We start from the raw sequence: 18,081 nt of genomic DNA on the forward strand, positions 1-18,081 counted from the left end.
GTTTTCCAAACCACAGTCCACAGTCCTTGTCTCCAGCCACGTTTTCAACTACCATCCACAGTTCCACAGTTCATCATCTACAGTCTCGTCTTTCAAATCACAGTCCGCAGTTCTTCACCTCCAGCCACGTCTTTAACCATTGTGCTTCAGCCTCAGTTCCCTACCTCAGCTCTGTACATAATAAATACTTTCCATTGACTCTCAAACCCCGCCTACGTTCTTCATTGCTCTGTGTCCCATGCGAAAGAACTATATCCAGCCCCCTCATCTGGTTCATTCACAGCCTGCTACCTCCTCGGGCAAATCTCAGCTGCCGGATCCTCAAACCCTGCCAGACGTGACAGGGTCCATCTACGCTTTGGCAAGGGGGGACCCACAGTCCCTTTTTCCCCTCAGTAGACCTTTTGTCTCTGAGGGGTTGGGGAGTAACGGGGCCCTTCTCCTTTTGGAGAGGGTCCAAGAACCTATGCCCCCAGCACGTTTGGCACAGACACTGGGTGCTGAAGCCACGCACCTCGGGCTTCAAGTAAAAAAAGAGTGGACTCTTTCTGATTGATTCTAGTCTTCTGCAGTATCTCTGGCTGCTACTTTGTGTTGATAAACACTTGCTACCAACATTGGACCTGATGCAGAGATGTAAGCAAATGCATTCAAGCTGTGGATTTATACACAGCAGCTGTGTGAAAATATGCTAATCTTGCATCAGTCGGGAGTTGCATAGAGACATCCATAATCTGTGTTTCTGCTCCACCACTGAGCCATCATAGTAACCCTATGGTAGTACAGCAAAACATTGGAGCCATTGAACCTGCATTTGAGTCTCTACTCCCCTGATACCACCCACAAACGGTGCCTGACTGTCCATCACTTTGCAAATAAATCATTACTGCGACCGCCATCCCCAGACCACATATGACATTGCATACATCTCTGAATCAGGCCCAATGGGTTTCGCGGCACATCATTTTTGCATACTTTAAGCAAAAAACATTTCTTTTCATTAACGGATGTTACTGTAGATGTGCCTATATATACACTCAGTTCATGCAAATATGGAATCAGTCAATCATATGGCAGCAGCTCAAAGCATGCAGACATGGTCAAGAGGTTCAGTTATTGTTTAGACCGAACACCAGAATGGGGAATAAAAATTATATCAGAGACTTTGACCATGGAATAAATGTTGATGCCAGTGGGGTTTGGTTTTATTATCTCAGAAAATGACGATCCGCTGGGATTTTCACGCACATTAATAGTCCCCAAAATAAAAATAAATGTCTTTTAAATGGCAGTTGTGTTAAAAAAATAAGAATTTACTCACCGGTAATTCTATTTCTCGTAGTCCGTAGTGGATGCTGGGGACTCCGTAAGGACCATGGGGAATAGACGGCTCCGCAGGAGACTGGGCACATCTAAAGAAAGATTTAGGTCTATCTGGTGTGCACTGGCTCCTCCCCCTATGACCCTCCTCCAAGCCTCAGTTAGGACACTGTGCCCGGAAGAGCTGACACAATAAGGAAGGATTTTGAATCCCGGGTAAGACTCATACCAGCCACACCAATCACACCGTATAACTCGTGATAGGAACCCCGGTTAACAGTATGATAACAACGGAGCCTCTGAACAGATGGCTCGCAATAACAACCCAATTTGTGTAACAATAACTATTTACAAGTATTGCAGACAATCCGCACTTGGGATGGGCGCCCAGCATCCACTACGGACTACGAGAAATAGAATTACCGGTGAGTAAATTCTTATTTTCTCTGACGTCCTAGTGGATGCTGGGGACTCCGTAAGGACCATGGGGATTATACCAAAGCTCCCAAACGGGCGGGAGAGTGCGGATGACTCTGCAACACTGAATGAGAGAACTCCAGGTCCTCCTCAGCCAGGGTATCAAATTTGTAGAATTTTGCAAACGAGTTTTGCCCCTGACCAAGTAGCAGCTCGGCAAAGTTGTAAAGCCGAGACCCCTCGGGCAGCCGCCCAAGATGAGCCCACCTTCCTTGTGGAATGGGCTTTTACAGATTTAGGCTGCGGTAGTCCCACCGCAGACTGCGCCAGCTGAATAGTGCTACAAATCCAGCGCGCAATAGTCTGCTTAGAAGCAGGAGCACCCAGTTTGTTGGGTGCATACAGGATAAACAGCGAGTCAGTTTTCCTGACTCCAGCCGTCCTGGAAACATAAATTTTCAGGGCCCTGACTACGTCCAGTAACTTGGAATCCTCCAAGTTCCTAGTAGCCGCAGGCACCACAATAGGCTGGTTCAAGTGAAACGCTGATACCACCTTCGGGAGAAACTGAGGACGAGTCCTCAACTCTGCCCTATCCATAAGGAAAATCAGATAAGGGCTTTTATAGGACAAAGCCGCCAATTCTGACACACGCCTGGCCGAAGCCAGGGCCAACAGCATGACCACTTTCCACGTGAGATATTTCAAATCCACAGTCTTAAATGGTTCAAACCAATGTGATTTCAGGAACTCCAAAACCACATTGAGATCCCAAGGTGCCACTGGGGGCACAAAAGGAGGCTGAATACGCAGAACTCCTTTGACAAAAGTCTGAACTTCAGGCAGTGAAACCAGTTCTTTCTGGAAGAAAATCGTCAGGGCCGAAATCTGGACCTTAATGGACCCCAATTTGAGGCCCAACGTCACCCCTGCTTGCAGGAAATGCAGGAATCGACCCAGTTTAAATTCCTCCGTTGGGGCCTTCCTGGCCTCACACCAAGCAACATATTTCCGCCAAATGCTGTGATAATGTTTTGCGGTGACATCCTTCCTGGCTTTGATCAGGGTAGGGATGACTTCCTCCGGAATGCCCTTTTCCTTCAGGATCCGGTGTTCAACCGCCATGCCGTCAAACGTAGCCGCGGTAAGTCTTGGAACAGACAGGGCCCCTGCTGCAGCAGGTCCTGTCTGAGCGGCAGAGGCCAAGGGTCCTCTGAAAGCATCTCTTGAAGTTCTGGGTACCAAGCTCTTCTTGGCCAATCCGGAACCACGAGTATAGTTTTCACTCCTCGCCTTCGTATTATTTTCAGTACCTTGGGAATGAGAGGCAGAGGAGGAAACACATAAACCGACTGGTACACCCACGGTGTTACTAGAGCGTCCACAACGATCGCCTGAGGGTCCTTTGACCTGGCGCAATATCTGTGGCTTCTGCCATTGCCCTCCTGCTTCTTGTGCCGCCCTGTCTGTTTAAATGGGCGACCGCCGTGATGTTGTCTGATTGGATCAGTACCGGCTGGTTCTGAAGCAGGGGCCTTGCTTGGCTTAGGACATTGTAAATGGCCCTTAGCTCTAGAATATTTATGTGAAGCGAAATCTCCTGATTTAACCACAGTCCTTGGAAATTTCTTCCCAGTGTGACTGCGCCCCAGCCCCGAAGGCTGGCATCCGTGGTCACCAGGACCCAGTCCTGTATTCCGAATCTGCGGCCCTCTAGTAGATGAGCCCTCTGCAGCCACCACAGCAGCGACACCCTGGTCCTTGCTGACAGGGTTATCCGCTGTTGCATCTGGAGATGGGACCCGGACCATTTGTCCAACAGGTCCCACTGGAAAGTCCTTGCGTGGAACCTTCCGAATGGAATTGCTTCGTACAAAGCTACCATTTTTCCCAGGACTCGTGTGCATTGATGTACCGACACCTGTCCCGGTTTTAGGAGGTCTCTGACTAGAGATGACAACTCCTCGGCTTTTTCCACTGGAAGAAACACTTTTTTCTGGTCTGTGTCCAGAATCATTCCCAGGAACAGAAGACGTGTCGTCGGGACCAGCTGTGACTTTGGAATATTGAGAATCCAGCCGTGCTGTTGTAGCACTTCCCGAGAAAGTGCTACCCCCACTACCAACTGTTCCTTGGACCTCGCCTTTATCAGGAGATCGTCCAAGTACGGGATAATTAAAACTCCCTTCTTGCGAAGCAGTATCATCATTTCGGCCATTACCTTGGTAAAGACCCTCGGTGCTGTGGATAACCCAAACGGCAGCGTCTGGAACTGATAGTGACAGTCCTGTACCACAAATCTGAGGTACTCCTGGTGAGGAGGGTAAATGGGGACATGCAGGTACGCATCCTTGATGTCCAGGGAGACCATGTAATCCCCCTCGTCCAGGCTCGCAATAACCGCCCTGAGCGATTCCATCTTGAACTTGAACCTTTTGATATAAGTGTTCAAGGATTTTAAATTTAAGATGGGTCTCACCGAACCGCCCGGTTTCGGTACCACAAATATTGTGGAATAGTAACCCTTCCCTTGCTGAAGGAGGGGTACCTTGACAATCACTTGCTGTGAATACAGTTATTGAATAGCCACCAACACTGCCTCCCTGGCAGAGGGAGTTGCTGGTAAGGCAGATTTTAGAAAACGGCGGGGGGGGGGGGGGGGGGGGACGTCTCGAATTCCAGCCTGTACCCCTGAGATACTACTTGAAGGGTCCAGGGATCCACCTGTGAGAGAGCCCACTGTGTGCTGAAATTTCTGAGACGGGCCCCCACCGTACCCGGATCCACCTGTGAAGCCCCAGCGTCATGCTGTGGACTTACCGGACGCGGGGGAGGACTTTTGCTCTTGGGAACTGGCTGTATGTTGCAGCTTTTTCCCTCTACCTTTGCCTCTCGGCAGAAAGGATGCGCCTCGAGCCCTCTTGTGTTTATGGGGCCGAAAGGACTGTACTTGATAATACGGTGCCTTCTTTTGCTGTGGGGTAGCCTGTGGCAAAAATGTCGATTTCCCAGCCGTAGCTGTGGAAACGAGGTCTGAAAGACCATCCCCAAACAGTTCCACCCCCTTATAAGGCAAAACTTCCATGTGCCTTTTTGAATCGGCATCACCTGACCACTGCCGAGTCCATAACCCCCTTCTGGCGGCAATGGACATTGCGCTTATTTTTGATGCCAGCCGGCAAATATCCCTCTGTGCATCACGCATGTATAAGACAGCGTCTTTTATATGCTCTACTGTCAGCAAAATAGTGTCCCTATCCAGGGTATCAATATTATCCGACAGGGAATCTGACCACGCAGCAGCAGCACTGCACATCCATGCTGATGCAATCGCTGGTCGCAATATAATGCCCGTGTGTGTATATATAGCTTTTAGGGTAGCCTCCTGCTTTCTATCAGCAGGATCCTTTAGGGCGGCCGTATCCGGAGACGGTAGTGCCACCTGTTTTGATAAACGTGTAAGCGCTTTATCTACCCTAGGGGATGTTTCCCAACGTGACCTATCCTCTGGCGGGAAAGGGTACGCTGCCAATAACCGTTTAGAAATTATCAATTTCTTATCAGGGGAAGTCCAGGCTTCCTCACACACCTCATTTAATTCCTCAGATGCAGGAAAAACTACTGGTAGTTTTTTTCTCACCGAACATAGGGGGTCATTCCAAGTTGATCGCAGCAGGACTTTTTTTAGCAGTTGGGCAAAACCATGTGCACTGCAGGGGAGGCAGATATAACATGTGCAGAGAGAGTTAGATTTGGGTGTGGTGTGTTCAATCTGCAATCTAATTTGCAGTGTAAAAATAAAGCAGCCAGTATTTACCCTGCACAGAAATAAAGTAACCCACCCAAATCTAACTCTTTCTGCACATGTTATATCTGCCTCCCCTGCAGTGCACATGGTTTTGCCCAACTGCTAAAAAAAATCCTGCTGTGATCAACTTGGAATTACCCCCATAATACCCTTTTTTGTGGTACCTGGGGTACTATCAGAAATGTGTAATACATTTTTCATTGCCTCAATCATGTAACGGGTGGACCTATTGGAGGGTACACTAGTCTCATCGTCGTCGACACTGGAGTCGGTATCCGTGTCGACATCTGTGTCTGCCATCTGAGGTAGCGGGCGTTTTAAAGCCCCTGATGACATTTGAGACGCTGGAACAGTCACAAGCTGAGTAGCCGGCTGTCCTATGTCGTCAAACCTTTTATGTAAGGAGCTGACACTGTCACGTAATTTCTTCCATAAGTCCATCCACACAGGTGTCGACCCTCAGGGGGTGACAACACATTTACAGGCATTTGCTCTGCCTCCACATCATTTTCCTCATCATACATGTCGACACAGCGGTACCGACACACAGCACACACACAGGGAATGCTCTGACAGAGGACAGGACCCCACAAAGCCCTTTGGGGAGACAGAGGGAGAGTATGCCAGCACACACCAGAGCGCTATATACCACAGGGATATCACCTATAAAGAGTGTTTTCCCTTATAGCTGCATATATATATTATACTGCGCCTAAATTTGTGCCCCCCCCCCCTCTCTTTTTTACCCTTTCTGTAGTGCAGGACTGCAGGGGAGAGCCAGGGAGCGATCCTTCCAGCGGAGCTGTGAGGGAAAATGGCGCCAGTGTGCTGAGGGAGATGGCTCCGCCCCTTTTTCGGCGGGCTTTCTCCCGTTTTTTGTGTTATTCTGGCAGGGGTAATTTACACCTATATAGCCTCTGGGGCTATATATGGTGTCAGTTTTGCCAGCCAAGGTGTTAATATTGCTGCTCAGGGCGCCCCCCCCCCCCCCCCCCAGCGCCCTGCACCCATCAGTGACCGAAGTGTGTGGTGTGCATGAGGAGCAATGGCGCACAGCTGCAGTGCTGTGCGCTACCTTGGAGAAGACAGAAGTCTTCAGCCGCCGATTTTCCGGACCTTCTTGCTTCTGGCTCTGTAAGGGGGACGGCGGCGCGGCTCCGGGAACGGACGACGAGGTCGGGTCCTGTGTGCGATCCCTCTGGAGCTAATGGTGTCCAGTAGCCTAAGAAGCCCAAGCTACCACCACTTAGGTAGGTTCGCTTCTTCTCCCCTTAGTCCCTCGCTGCAGTGAGCCTGTTGCCAGCAGGTCTCACTGTAAAATAAAAAAACTAAAATATACTTTCTTTCTAGGAGCTCAGGAGAGCCCCTAGTGTGCATCCAGCTCGGCCGGGCACAAAAATCTAACTAAGCTTGGAGGAGGGTCATAGGGGGAGGAGCCAGTGCACACCAGATAGTACCTAAATCTTTCTTTAGATGTGCCCAGTCTCCTGCGGAGCCGTCTATTCCCCATGGTCCTTACGGAGTCCCCAGCATCCACTAGGACGTCAGAGAAATAATTTGTTAATGAGAGTTCAGAGTAGAATGGCCATACAGGTAGGTGACAGTAATTCAAATAACCATATGTTACAACAATGATATGCAGAAGAACAATAGCAGCAGCAGAGCCCACTGATAAGAATAAGAAACTGAGGCTACACTGGGCACAGGCTCACCAACACTGGACAGTTGAAGAATGAAAAAATGCTGCCTGATCAGAAGAATCTTCTGCTGTGACGTGCAGATGGTATGGTCAGAATTTGGAGTAAATAACATGAATACATGGATCCATCCTGTATTGTATAAACAGATCATTCTGGTGGTGGTGTAATGGTATGGGGAATGTTTTTTTGGGTGTAGTATGAGTGACCGGCACCGGGATCCCGACCGCCGGCATACCGACAGCTGGGCGAGCGCTAATGAGCCCCTTGCGGGCTCGCTACGTGCGCCACGCTATTTATTCTCCCTCCAGGGGGGGTCGTGGACCCCTAAGAGGGAGAATATGTGCCGGCGGCAGGGATACCGGCGCCGGTATGCTGGTCGCCGGGATCCCGGCCAGCGGTATACTGAAGACCACCCGTTTTCTCAGCACACATTAGGTTCCCTAATATCATTTGTGCAATGTTTAAATACCACAGTCTAACGTTGCTGTCCATGTGCATTTCTTCATGGCCACAGCCTAGCCATCTGCTACATCCAGCAGGATAACCCACCAGGTTACATAACACAGGATATCTAAGGCTGGTTACATGAACATGACAGTGATTTCAGTGACCTCCCCAGGCACTGATCTCAGTCCAATAGGGCACCTTTGGGATGTGGTGGGAACGGGAAACTCAGAGTGTGTACAGTATGTGCAGCAGACAAATCTGCAGTTACTGCGCGATCCTATCATGTGACTCTAAATTTACTAAAACGTGAGTTCTATTTAAGATGAGATGTTGCCAATAGCAACCAGGTAGAGTCCGTGGGGTATATTTACTAACATTCGTAATTTTCGGAAAAAGGTCAAAGTTCAATCACGAATGACATCGACAGTGTAAAATTGCAACTTTTTGAATTGATTACGACTAATTTACTAAGCTGCCGTATTTTGCCTTTTCGGGTTTTCCGATGTCGATGTCATTCGTGTTTTTTTTCTGTTTTTTACGGCAGTGATTAGCAAAACACTGCCGACTTTTTCAAAATGAATCTCGGCCGGATCTGTGTGATCCGTGCTGGGGTTCATTTTTTTTTTTTTAAATAAACACTGTAAAACTTAAAAAAAAATTGCGTGGGGTCCCCCCTCCTAAGCATAACCAGCCTCAGGCTCTTTGAGCCGATCCTGGTTGCAGAAATATGGGAAAAAAAATGACATGGGTTCCCCCATATTTAAGCAACCAGCATCGGGCTCTGCGCCTGGTCCTGGTTCCAAAAATACGGGGGACAAAAAGCGTAGGGGTCCCCCGTATTTTTAAAACCAGCACCGGGCTCCACTAGCTGGACAGATAATGCCACAGCCGGGGGTCACTTTAATATAGTGCCCTGCGGCCGTGGCATAAAAAATCCAACTAGTCACCCCTGGCCGTGGTACCCTGGGGGAGTGGGGACCCCTTCAATCAAGGGGTGTCCCCCCCCCAGCCACCCAAGGGCCAGGGGTGAAGCCCGAGGCTGTCCCCCCCATCCAATTGGCTGCGGATGGGGGGCTGATAGCCTTTTGTGAAAATGAAAAGATATTGTTTTTAGTAGCAGTACTACAAGGCCCAGCAAGCCTCCCCCGCATGCTGGTACTTGGAGAACCACAAGTACCAGCATGCGGCGGAAAAACGGGCCCGCTGGTACCTGTAGTACTACTACTAAAAAAATACCCAAAAAAAGACAAGACACACACACCTTGAAAGTAAAGATTTATTACATACATCCACACAAACATACTTACCTATGGCCCCACGCAGGTCGGTCCTCTTCTCCAGTAGAATCCAAGGGGTACCTGTTGAATAAATTATACTCACCAGCTCCAGGGTCCCAGGCTCCTCGTAGCATCCATTTGTAATCCACGTACTTGAATAAAATAAAAAAACGGACACCCGAGCCACGCACTGAAAGGGGACCCATGTTTGCACATGGGTCCCCTTTCCCCGACTGCCAGAAACCCACTCTGACTTCTGTCTAAGTGGGTTTCTTCAGCCAATCAGGGAGCGCCACGTTGTAGCACCCTCCTGATCGGCTGTGTACTCCTGTACTGACTGACAGGCAGCACGCGGCAGTGTTACAATGTAGCGCCTATGCGCTCCATTGTAACCAATGGTGGGAACTTTCTGCCCTGCGGTTGACCGAAAGTGACCTCACCGCTGAGCAGAAAGTTCCCACCATTGGTTACAATGGAGCGCATAGGCGCTACATTGTAACACTGCCGCGTGCTGCCTGTCAGTCAGTACAGGAGCACACAGCCGATCAGGAGGGTGCTACAACGTGGCGCTCCCTGATTGGCTGAAGAAGCCCACTTAGACAGAAGTCAGAGTGGGTTTCTGGCAGTCGGGGATAGGGGACCCATGTGCAAACATGGGTCCCCTTTCAGTGCGTGGCTCGGGTGTCCGTTTTTTTATTTTATTCAAGTACGTGGATTACAAATGGATGCTACGAGGAGCCTGGGACCCTGGAGCTGGTGAGTATAATTTATTCAACAGGTACCCCTTGGATTCTACTGGAGAAGAGGACCGACCTGCGTGGGGCCATAGGTAAGTATGTTTGTATGTTTGTGTGGATGTATGTAATAAATCTTTACTTTCAAGGTGTGTGTGTCTTGTCTTTTTTTGGGTATTTTTTTAGTAGTAGTACTACAGGTACCAGCGGGCCCGTTTTTCCGCCGCATGCTGGTACTTGTGGTTCTCCAAGTACCAGCATGCGGGGGAGGCTTGCTGGGCCTTGTAGTACTGCTACTAAAAACAATATCTTTTCATTTTCACAAAAGGCTATCAGCCCTCCATCCGCAGCCAATTGGATGGGGGGGGGACAGCCTCGGGCTTCACCCCTGGCCCTTGGGTGGCTGGGGGGGGGGACCCCTTGATTGAAGGGGTCCCCACTCCCCCAGGGTACCCCGGCCAGGGGTGACTAGCTGGATATTTGATGCCACGGCCGCAGGGCACTATATAAAAGTGACCCCCGGCTGTGGCATTATCTGTCCAGCTAGTGGAGCCCGGTGCTGGTTTTAAAAATACGGGGGACCCCTACTCTTTTTGTCCCCCGTATTTTTGGAACCAGGACCAGGCGCAGAGCCCGATGCTGGTTGCTTAAATATGGGGGAACCCCTGTCAATTTTTTCCCCATATTTCTGCAACCAGGATCGGCTCAAAGAGCCCGAGGCTGGTTATGCTTAGGAGGGGGAACCCCACGCAATTTTTTTTTAGAAAATAACCACTTTCCCACCCCTTCCCACTGATATACATGCACGGATCTCATGGATCCCTGCATGCCTATACAATCACGGATTAAAAAAGCAGGTCTGTTTTTTTTTAGCACTTTTTTACGAGTTGTAATTTTTCACGGCAGTGTTTTATTTTTTTTTGCTTTGCACTTCTTAGTAAATGACCGAGATTCATACTTAAACAGCCGCGTTTTGACCGATGGTGTATTCATTCGTAATTATTTTCATGGACTACCCAAAAAATACGAATGCCCTCATCACTGCCGTGATTTGAGTTTAGTAAATTACCGAGATGACACTTTGAAGAAAAAACGGCATCTCGGTCAAAATCGGGACCTTAGTAAATATACCCCCATGTGTTATATTCTAGAAGTAGAATATTATTGGTTGCTACGGGCATCTTAAACAGATCTCCCATCTTACTAAGTTTACCCCTAAGGATGTTTCCTGCACCTTCTGGCATCCAGGCTGTTCGAGAAGCACAGCAGCTCCCACCCAGTACTAGGTAACCCTAATAAAGTGGACAATATATCTGAATTTACATGGACTGGATATGACTGTATTTTACCTTTGTGGCACATCTGGTCACCCCAGATCATTGTTCTATTTCTTACCTATGTTTGCAGCAGCAATACTCCCCTGCCGTCATGTATGGCAGGTGTGGGTGTAGCAGGGTGAGGGATGATGGTATACAGAAAATTCCCGTTATTATGAAAAGAAATGATATGGCAGTGACGGTGGTCTGCTCACCTTATCCGGCTGCACAATCCGACGGAGATTGTCAATCCACCGATCTCGCTCCTGAACGGAGGAACATCCGAAGCAACGACTCCCGCTGCTGGTGATGACCTGTGACAGATGGCAGAGCTCAGTGTAGGTACATTTGTTCTGTGGATTAGTGCCCTTTACAGTGCCTAGAGCCAAATGAACTTTTCTTCTATGATCTTCTCCTAATAACAATTCTCTGTTTAACATCCTATGGGCGGTATTCAAATGATATATCACGCCCAATCTCCTTTCTAAAATGATCCCCGCTATCGCGCATATGGCGCCCATAGTAATCAAGTTTACCTGTGTAAAGGGTTGAGTGCCTCGCTACCCCGGGGGTATCAAGCTAAAATGATGACATCACGCCCCCGAAGGCAGAAACAGAACGGGTGTGGAAGGGGGTGAAAAGAATTGAATAACTCCCTTTATGTCTCAGTTAAAGTGAAGAGAATATTGGGAGTGTGTTTATTACATCTCACAAGTACATGTGATGTGAATCTTGTAATTACATTTGTAGACAGTTACTTGTATCTAAAACTTCATAAAAAAAACACCCCATTTGAAAATATGGGCAAACACCCGGTTTCCATGCCCTCTGAGGATGGGTAGATCCAGGCAGAGCCAGGTGGGCTGTGAGCATCATAACGTCACATAGCCCTTGTGACTCCTCTCATCGGCAGATGCTAGGTTTTGCACTACACAAACTCTGTTATTTGAAAGTGCAAACTTCATGAATATTGCTATCACTTGGTGCATACAGGCCACTAGGGGCGTCTGAGCAGCGGGTTGTGCTTATGGACATAAATTAGCTACCCTGTATCCCTCTGCAATAAAGCACAGTGGTTTCATCTATCACTTACCTCAAAGCAGAACTGCTCCCCCAGTATACTGCTGTGTAGTGCCCGAATGACCACATCTTTCTCATTACTGAGGTCCAGAATTTCTACACATCCCAGTGACTCGTGGGAGCCGTGCAGACTCCTGTAATAAAAGTTATTTCAAACGCCCTGCAGGCTGTCACGCACAGTATTCTACATCGCTGGCCTCAGTTCTCAGTACACACTGCCTGGTCTTGAGATCTTACAGCAGAGGTTCCCAAACTGTGTACCGTGGCTCCCTGGGGTGCCTTGGGACACTTGCAGGGGTGCCCTGGGTTGGTGGTCCAGGACCAGCTCAAATGATTCATGGTCAATATAACAGGCAAAACCAGTGCTGGTGGCTGCCAGTCATAAAATATGTGGCCAAACAGAAGCAAATCTCGTCCCTCACCACACAACTGACCCTAAGGATGACATATAAATGTGATCTACTTAATGTAATATTTCTTTCTAAATCTCTCAATAAGAAATTTTTGGCCTAGGGGTGCCGTGAAAAAAATTCTGATATTCTAGGGCGCCCTGATTCAAAAAAGTTTGGAAACCAGTGTCTTACAGTCATCAGCTGGTGTGAAATAGATATGACTTAAAGGAAATGTCTACTGATTTGTTTCAAATTCCTACATGTCTTGTTTTCACCATTGCATTCTAAAAATGTAACACTGCGTTCAAAAGCTTTTGAACATGTATGACAAGCGTGCATAACAATAAAAATGTAGGCATAAATTTACTAAAGCTTCTAAAACAGATAATTGGTGATGTTGCTCATAGCAACCAATCAGACGCTGGCTATCATTTTCTAAAAGGCAACAGAGAAATGATAGACAGCATCTGATTGGTTGCTATGAGCAATATCACCAATACTCTGTTTTAGAAGCTTTAGTAAATTTACCCCTAAGCCTGTCTGTTACTCTCTCATCGGGAATGATAGTAAATCTTCCCAATGTTTTTTAAATATTAAATATTGCCACCAAGACCAGCTGCTTTTACATATTCTCGTACAGCAGCTGCATCCAAAGACGCACCAGCTGTGCGTGTAGCGTCCATCTCTGACTGGCCCATTGTGATCATGTGTAGCCATTACCTGTCATCCGGCTGCAGGGGTGAGGCGCTCCTCTTTGTTCTGTTCTTCTTCTTTCTCCTCTTCAGAATTAAACCCTAGCAAAATCATGGATGAGAACTTTATTCAAGTAGATAAGGCCGAGTGATGGATGCATAGAGATTGCTGTGATTACAGCTGTAGGCAATGGTTTGGGCTTCCCTGGACAAACTGCCTGTTATACTGTATCTCTAGAAGAAGTTACACGACCACTGCAGGGCACAAAGTTAAACAGGACATACTGCCGCACAATTGGGGTTATGCTGCAATGTAGTACACTGATACAAGGCTGATTCTGAGTCAAGCTCTGCCACGGCCGCTCTAACTCTCTGGCTGCAGTCGCGTCTGCAACTTTATGTGTCTGGACGTGCAAGGGCTGTGATACCCATACTGAGCGGCTGCAGTCGCGCCCATCGGAAGCAGCATCTGTATTTGCCCCAGCCCTATGCTAGGAGCAGAATCTCCATCAGAGTACTGGCATTTCTCTTACGTCCTAGAGGATGCTGGGGACTCCGTAAGGACCATGGGGTATAGACGGGCTCCACAGGAGTCATGGGCACTATAAAGAACTTTTAGTATGGGTGTGCACTGGCTCCTCCCTCTATGCCCCTCCTCCAGACCTCAGTTAGATTTTGTGCCCAGAGGAGACTTGGTGCATTACAGGGGAGCTCTCCAGAGTTTCTCTGAAAAATAATTTTGTTAGGTTTTTTATTTTCAGGGAGCACTGCTGGCAACAGGCTCCCTGCTTCGTGGGACTGAGGAGAGAGAAGCAGACCTACTTAAATGATAGGACTCTGCTTCTTAGGCTACTGGACACCATTAGCTCCAGAGGGAGTCGGAACGCAGGTCTCACCCCGCCGTTCGTCCCAGAGCCGCGCCGCCGTCCTCCTCGCAGAGCCGGAAGATAGAAGCCGGGTGAGTATAAGAAGAAAAGAAGACTTCAAGGTGGCAGAAGACTTCAGATCTTCACTGAGGTAAGCGTGCAGCGGTAACGCTGCGCGCCATTGCTCCCACACGCTACACACACAGAACGGGCACTGATGGGTGCAGGGCGCAGGGGGGGCGCCTTGGGCAGCAATAAAACTCCGGACTGGCATTTCAGGGCACATTAGGCTGCTGGGCAGTAAATGTAGAGATCCCCAGCCATTTTTTGAAAATTACAGCGGGACCGAAGCCCGCCGCTGGAGGGGGCGGAGCTTGATCCCTCAGCACTACCAGCGGCATTTTCTCCACAGAAGCTGCAGAGAAGCTGGCTCCCCGGACTCTCCCCTGCTGAACTCGGTGACAGAGGGCTGTAAAAGAGGGGGGGGGGGCACAATTATTGGCGCAGTGAGTGTATAACATTGAGATATATATATAAAAACGCTGTCTGGGTTTATTCCAGTGTCAGTTGGCGCTGGGTGTGTGCTGGCATACTCTCTCTCTGTCTCTCCAAGGGGCCTTGTTGGGGAATTGTCCCCCTATAGATATATCCCTGTGTGTGTGGGGGTGTCGGTACATGTGTGTTGGCATGTCTGAAGCGGAAGGCTCGTCCAAGGAGGAGGTGGAGCAGATGAGTGGTGTGTCTCCGACGCATGATTGGATGGACCTGTGGCATATGTTAAATGCAAGTGTGGCCTCATTACATAAGAGACTGGACACAGCAGAGTCCAGGGAGAAATCAGGGAGTCAATCCTCGGATTGGACTGGGTCACAGGGTCCTTCTGGGTCTCAAAAACGTCTCCTGTCCCCAATAGTAGACACGGATACCGACACGGATTCTGATTCCAGTGTCGACTACGATGATGCTAAATTGCACCCAAGGGTGGCAAAAAGTATTCACTGTATGATTATTGCAATAAAAGATGTTTTGCATATCACAGATGACCCCTCTGTCCCTGACACGAGGGTGCGCATGTATAAGGAAAAGAAACCTGGGGTAACCTTTCCCCCATCTCATGAGCTTAACGAGTTATTTGAAAAAGCTTGGGAAACTCCAGATAAAAAATTGCAGATTCCCAAAAGGGTTCTTAAGGCGTATCCTTTCCCTGCACAGGACAGGGTATGTTGGGAATCCTCTCCCAGGGTGGACAAGGCTTTAACACGCCTGTCAAAGAAGGTGGCGCTACCGTCTCCGGACACGGCAGCCCTCAAGGATACTGCTGATCGCAGGCAGGATACTACTTTAAAGTCTATTTATGCGCATATGGGTGCTTTACTCAGACCGGCAATAGCATCGGCATAGGTGTGTAGTGCAGTTGCAGCATGGACAGATACCTTGTCAGCTGGCCTTGATACCCTAGACAGGGATACCATTTTATTAACCTTAGCTCACATTAAAGACGCAGTCTTATATATGAGGGACGCTCAAAGAGACGTTGGGCTGCTGGGTTCCAGAGCCAATGCCATGGCGATTTCTGCGAGACGAGCTCTATGGACCCGCCAATGGATGGGTGATGCAGACTCAAAGAAGCATATGGAGGTTTTACCTTACAAGGGTGAAGTGTTGTTTGGGGAGGGGCTCGCAGACCTGGTTGCCACAGCTACCGCGGGTAAATCTACCTTTTTACCTTTTGTCCCCCAACAGCAAAAGAAAACTCCACAGTATCAGATGCAGTCCTTTCGGTCGCATAAGTCCAGAAGAGGTCGGGGTTCCTCCTTCCTTGCCAGAGGTAAGGGTAGAGGAAAGAGAACACCTGCTTCGGCTAGTTCCCAGGAGCAGAAGTCCTCCCCAGGTTCTACAAAATCCACCGCATGACGCTGGGGCTCCCCTAAGGGAGTCCGCACCAGTGGGGGCACGCCTTCGACTTTTCAGCCAGATCTGGATGCTTTCAGAAGTGGATCCTTGGGCGATGGAAATTGTCTCCCAAAGCTACAGGTTGGAATTCGAAGAGGTGCCCCCTCGCCGATTTTTCAAGTCGGCCTTGCCAGCTTCACCCCCGGAGGGGGAAGTGGTGTTAGCTGCAATTCAAAAGCTGTGTCAACAGCAAGTGGTGGTCAAGGTTCCCCTGTTCCAACAGGGAAAAGGGTATTATTCCACCCTGTTTGCGGTCCCGAAGCCGAATGGTTCGGTCAGACCCATTTTAAATCTAAAATCCCTAAACCTGTACTTGAAAAAGTTCAAATTCAAGATGGAATCGCTCCGTGCTGTAATATCCAGCCTGGAAGGGGGGGATTTGATGGTGTCACTAGACATAAAGGATGCATACCTTCATGTCCCTATTTACCCCCCTCATCAGGAGTACCTGAGATTCGCTGTACAGGACTGTCATTACCAGTTTCAGACGTTGCCGTTTGGGCTTTCCACGGCCCCGAGGATTTTCACCAAGGTATTTTCGGAGATGATGGTGCTCCTGCGCAAGCAGGGGGTCACAATTATCCCATACTTGGACGATCTCCTGATAAAGGCGAGATCGAAAGACCAATTGCTGAAGAGCGTGTCGCTCTCCCTGAAAGTGCTGCAACAACACGGTTGGATTCTCAATCTGCCAAAGTCACAATTGGTGGACAACTCGGCTGTCATTCCTAGGCATGATTCTGGACACGGAACAAAAGAGGGTTTTTCTTACATTGGAAAAAGCCCAGTTTCTCCAGAACATGGTCAGAGACCTGCTAAAACCAAAAAGAGTGTCTGTTCTTCAATGCACTCGTGTGCTGGGAAAAATGGTGGCAGCCTACGGGGCCATCCCCTTCGGCAGGTTTCATGCGAGGACTTTTCAGTGGGACCTTCTGGACAAGTGGTCCGGGTCCCATCTACAAATGCATCAGAAAATATCCCTGTCCCCCAGGGCCAGGGTGTCTCTCCTGTGGTGGCTGCAGAGTGCTCACCTTCTAGAGAGTCGCAGGTTCGGCATTCAGGACTGGGTTCTGGTGACCACGGACGCGAGCCTCCGAGGATGGGGAGCAGTCACACAAGGAAGACATTTTCAGGGATTATGGTCGAGCCAGGATGCTTGTCTACACATCAACATACTGGAATTAAGGGCCATATACAACGGCCTACGACAAGCGGAGAATCTTTTTCGCGACCAACCGGTTCTGATTCAATCAGACAACGTCACAGCCGTGGCTCATGTAAACCGCCAAGGCGGGACAAGGAGCAGAGTGGCAATGGCGGAAGCCACCAGGATTCTTTGCTGGGCGGAAAATCACGTAAGCGCTCTGTCAGCTGTCTTCATTCCGGGAGTGGACAACTGGGAAGCAGACTTCCTCAGCAGACACGATCTCCATCCGGGAGAGTGGGGGACTTCATCAGGAAGTTTTTGCAGATATAACAAGTCGTTGGGGAATTCCTCAAATAGACATGATGGCGTCACGCCTCAACAAGAAGCTTCGAAGGTATTGTGCCAGGTCACGGGACCCTCAGGCAGTAGCAGTAAACGCCCTAGTGACACCGTGGGTGTTTCAGTCGGTCTATGTGTTTCCTCCTCTTCCTCTCATCTCAAAAATATTGAGAATCATAAGACAAAGAAGAGTGCAGACAATACTCATTGTTCCCGATTGGCCTTGAAGGGCCTGGTACTCAGATCTTCAAGAAATGCTCACAGAAGATCCGTGGCCTCTTCCTCTCAGGGAGGACCTGTTACAGCAGGGGTCATGTGTGTTCCAAGACTTACCGCGGTTACGTTTGACGGCATGGTGGTTGAACACCGAATCCTAGCTGGGAAGGGTATTCCAGAGGAAGTCATCCCTACTCTGATGAAGGCTAGGAAGGAGGTGACAGCAAAGCACTATCACCGTATTTGGAGGAAGTATGTATCTTGGTGTGAAGCCAAGAAGGCTCCTACGGAAGAATTCTATCTGGGTCGGTTTCTCCACTTTCTACAGACAGGAGTGGATATGGGCCTGAAGTTAGGCTCCATTAAGATACAGATTT

General features: G+C 49.0%; 1 protein-coding gene across 1 annotated transcript in view; it reads right to left on the reverse strand.

Annotated features, from left to right (window-relative positions):
• RASAL3 (RAS protein activator like 3) overlaps window positions 1–18,081 on the reverse strand; it is a 150,907-nt gene that overhangs the window by 65,284 nt on the left and 67,542 nt on the right. The window contains exons 5-7 of the mRNA XM_063931662.1: window positions 13,212–13,285; window positions 12,113–12,233; window positions 11,235–11,333 (exon numbers count right to left, since the gene is read on the reverse strand). Coding sequence (XP_063787732.1) covers window positions 11,235–11,333; window positions 12,113–12,233; window positions 13,212–13,285 — 294 coding nt within the window. The remainder of the gene's footprint in view (window positions 1–11,234; window positions 11,334–12,112; window positions 12,234–13,211; window positions 13,286–18,081) is intronic.

The sequence above is a fragment of the Pseudophryne corroboree genome, chromosome 6, assembly GCF_028390025.1.
Source record: "Pseudophryne corroboree isolate aPseCor3 chromosome 6, aPseCor3.hap2, whole genome shotgun sequence".
Taxonomy (NCBI): domain Eukaryota; kingdom Metazoa; phylum Chordata; class Amphibia; order Anura; family Myobatrachidae; genus Pseudophryne; species Pseudophryne corroboree.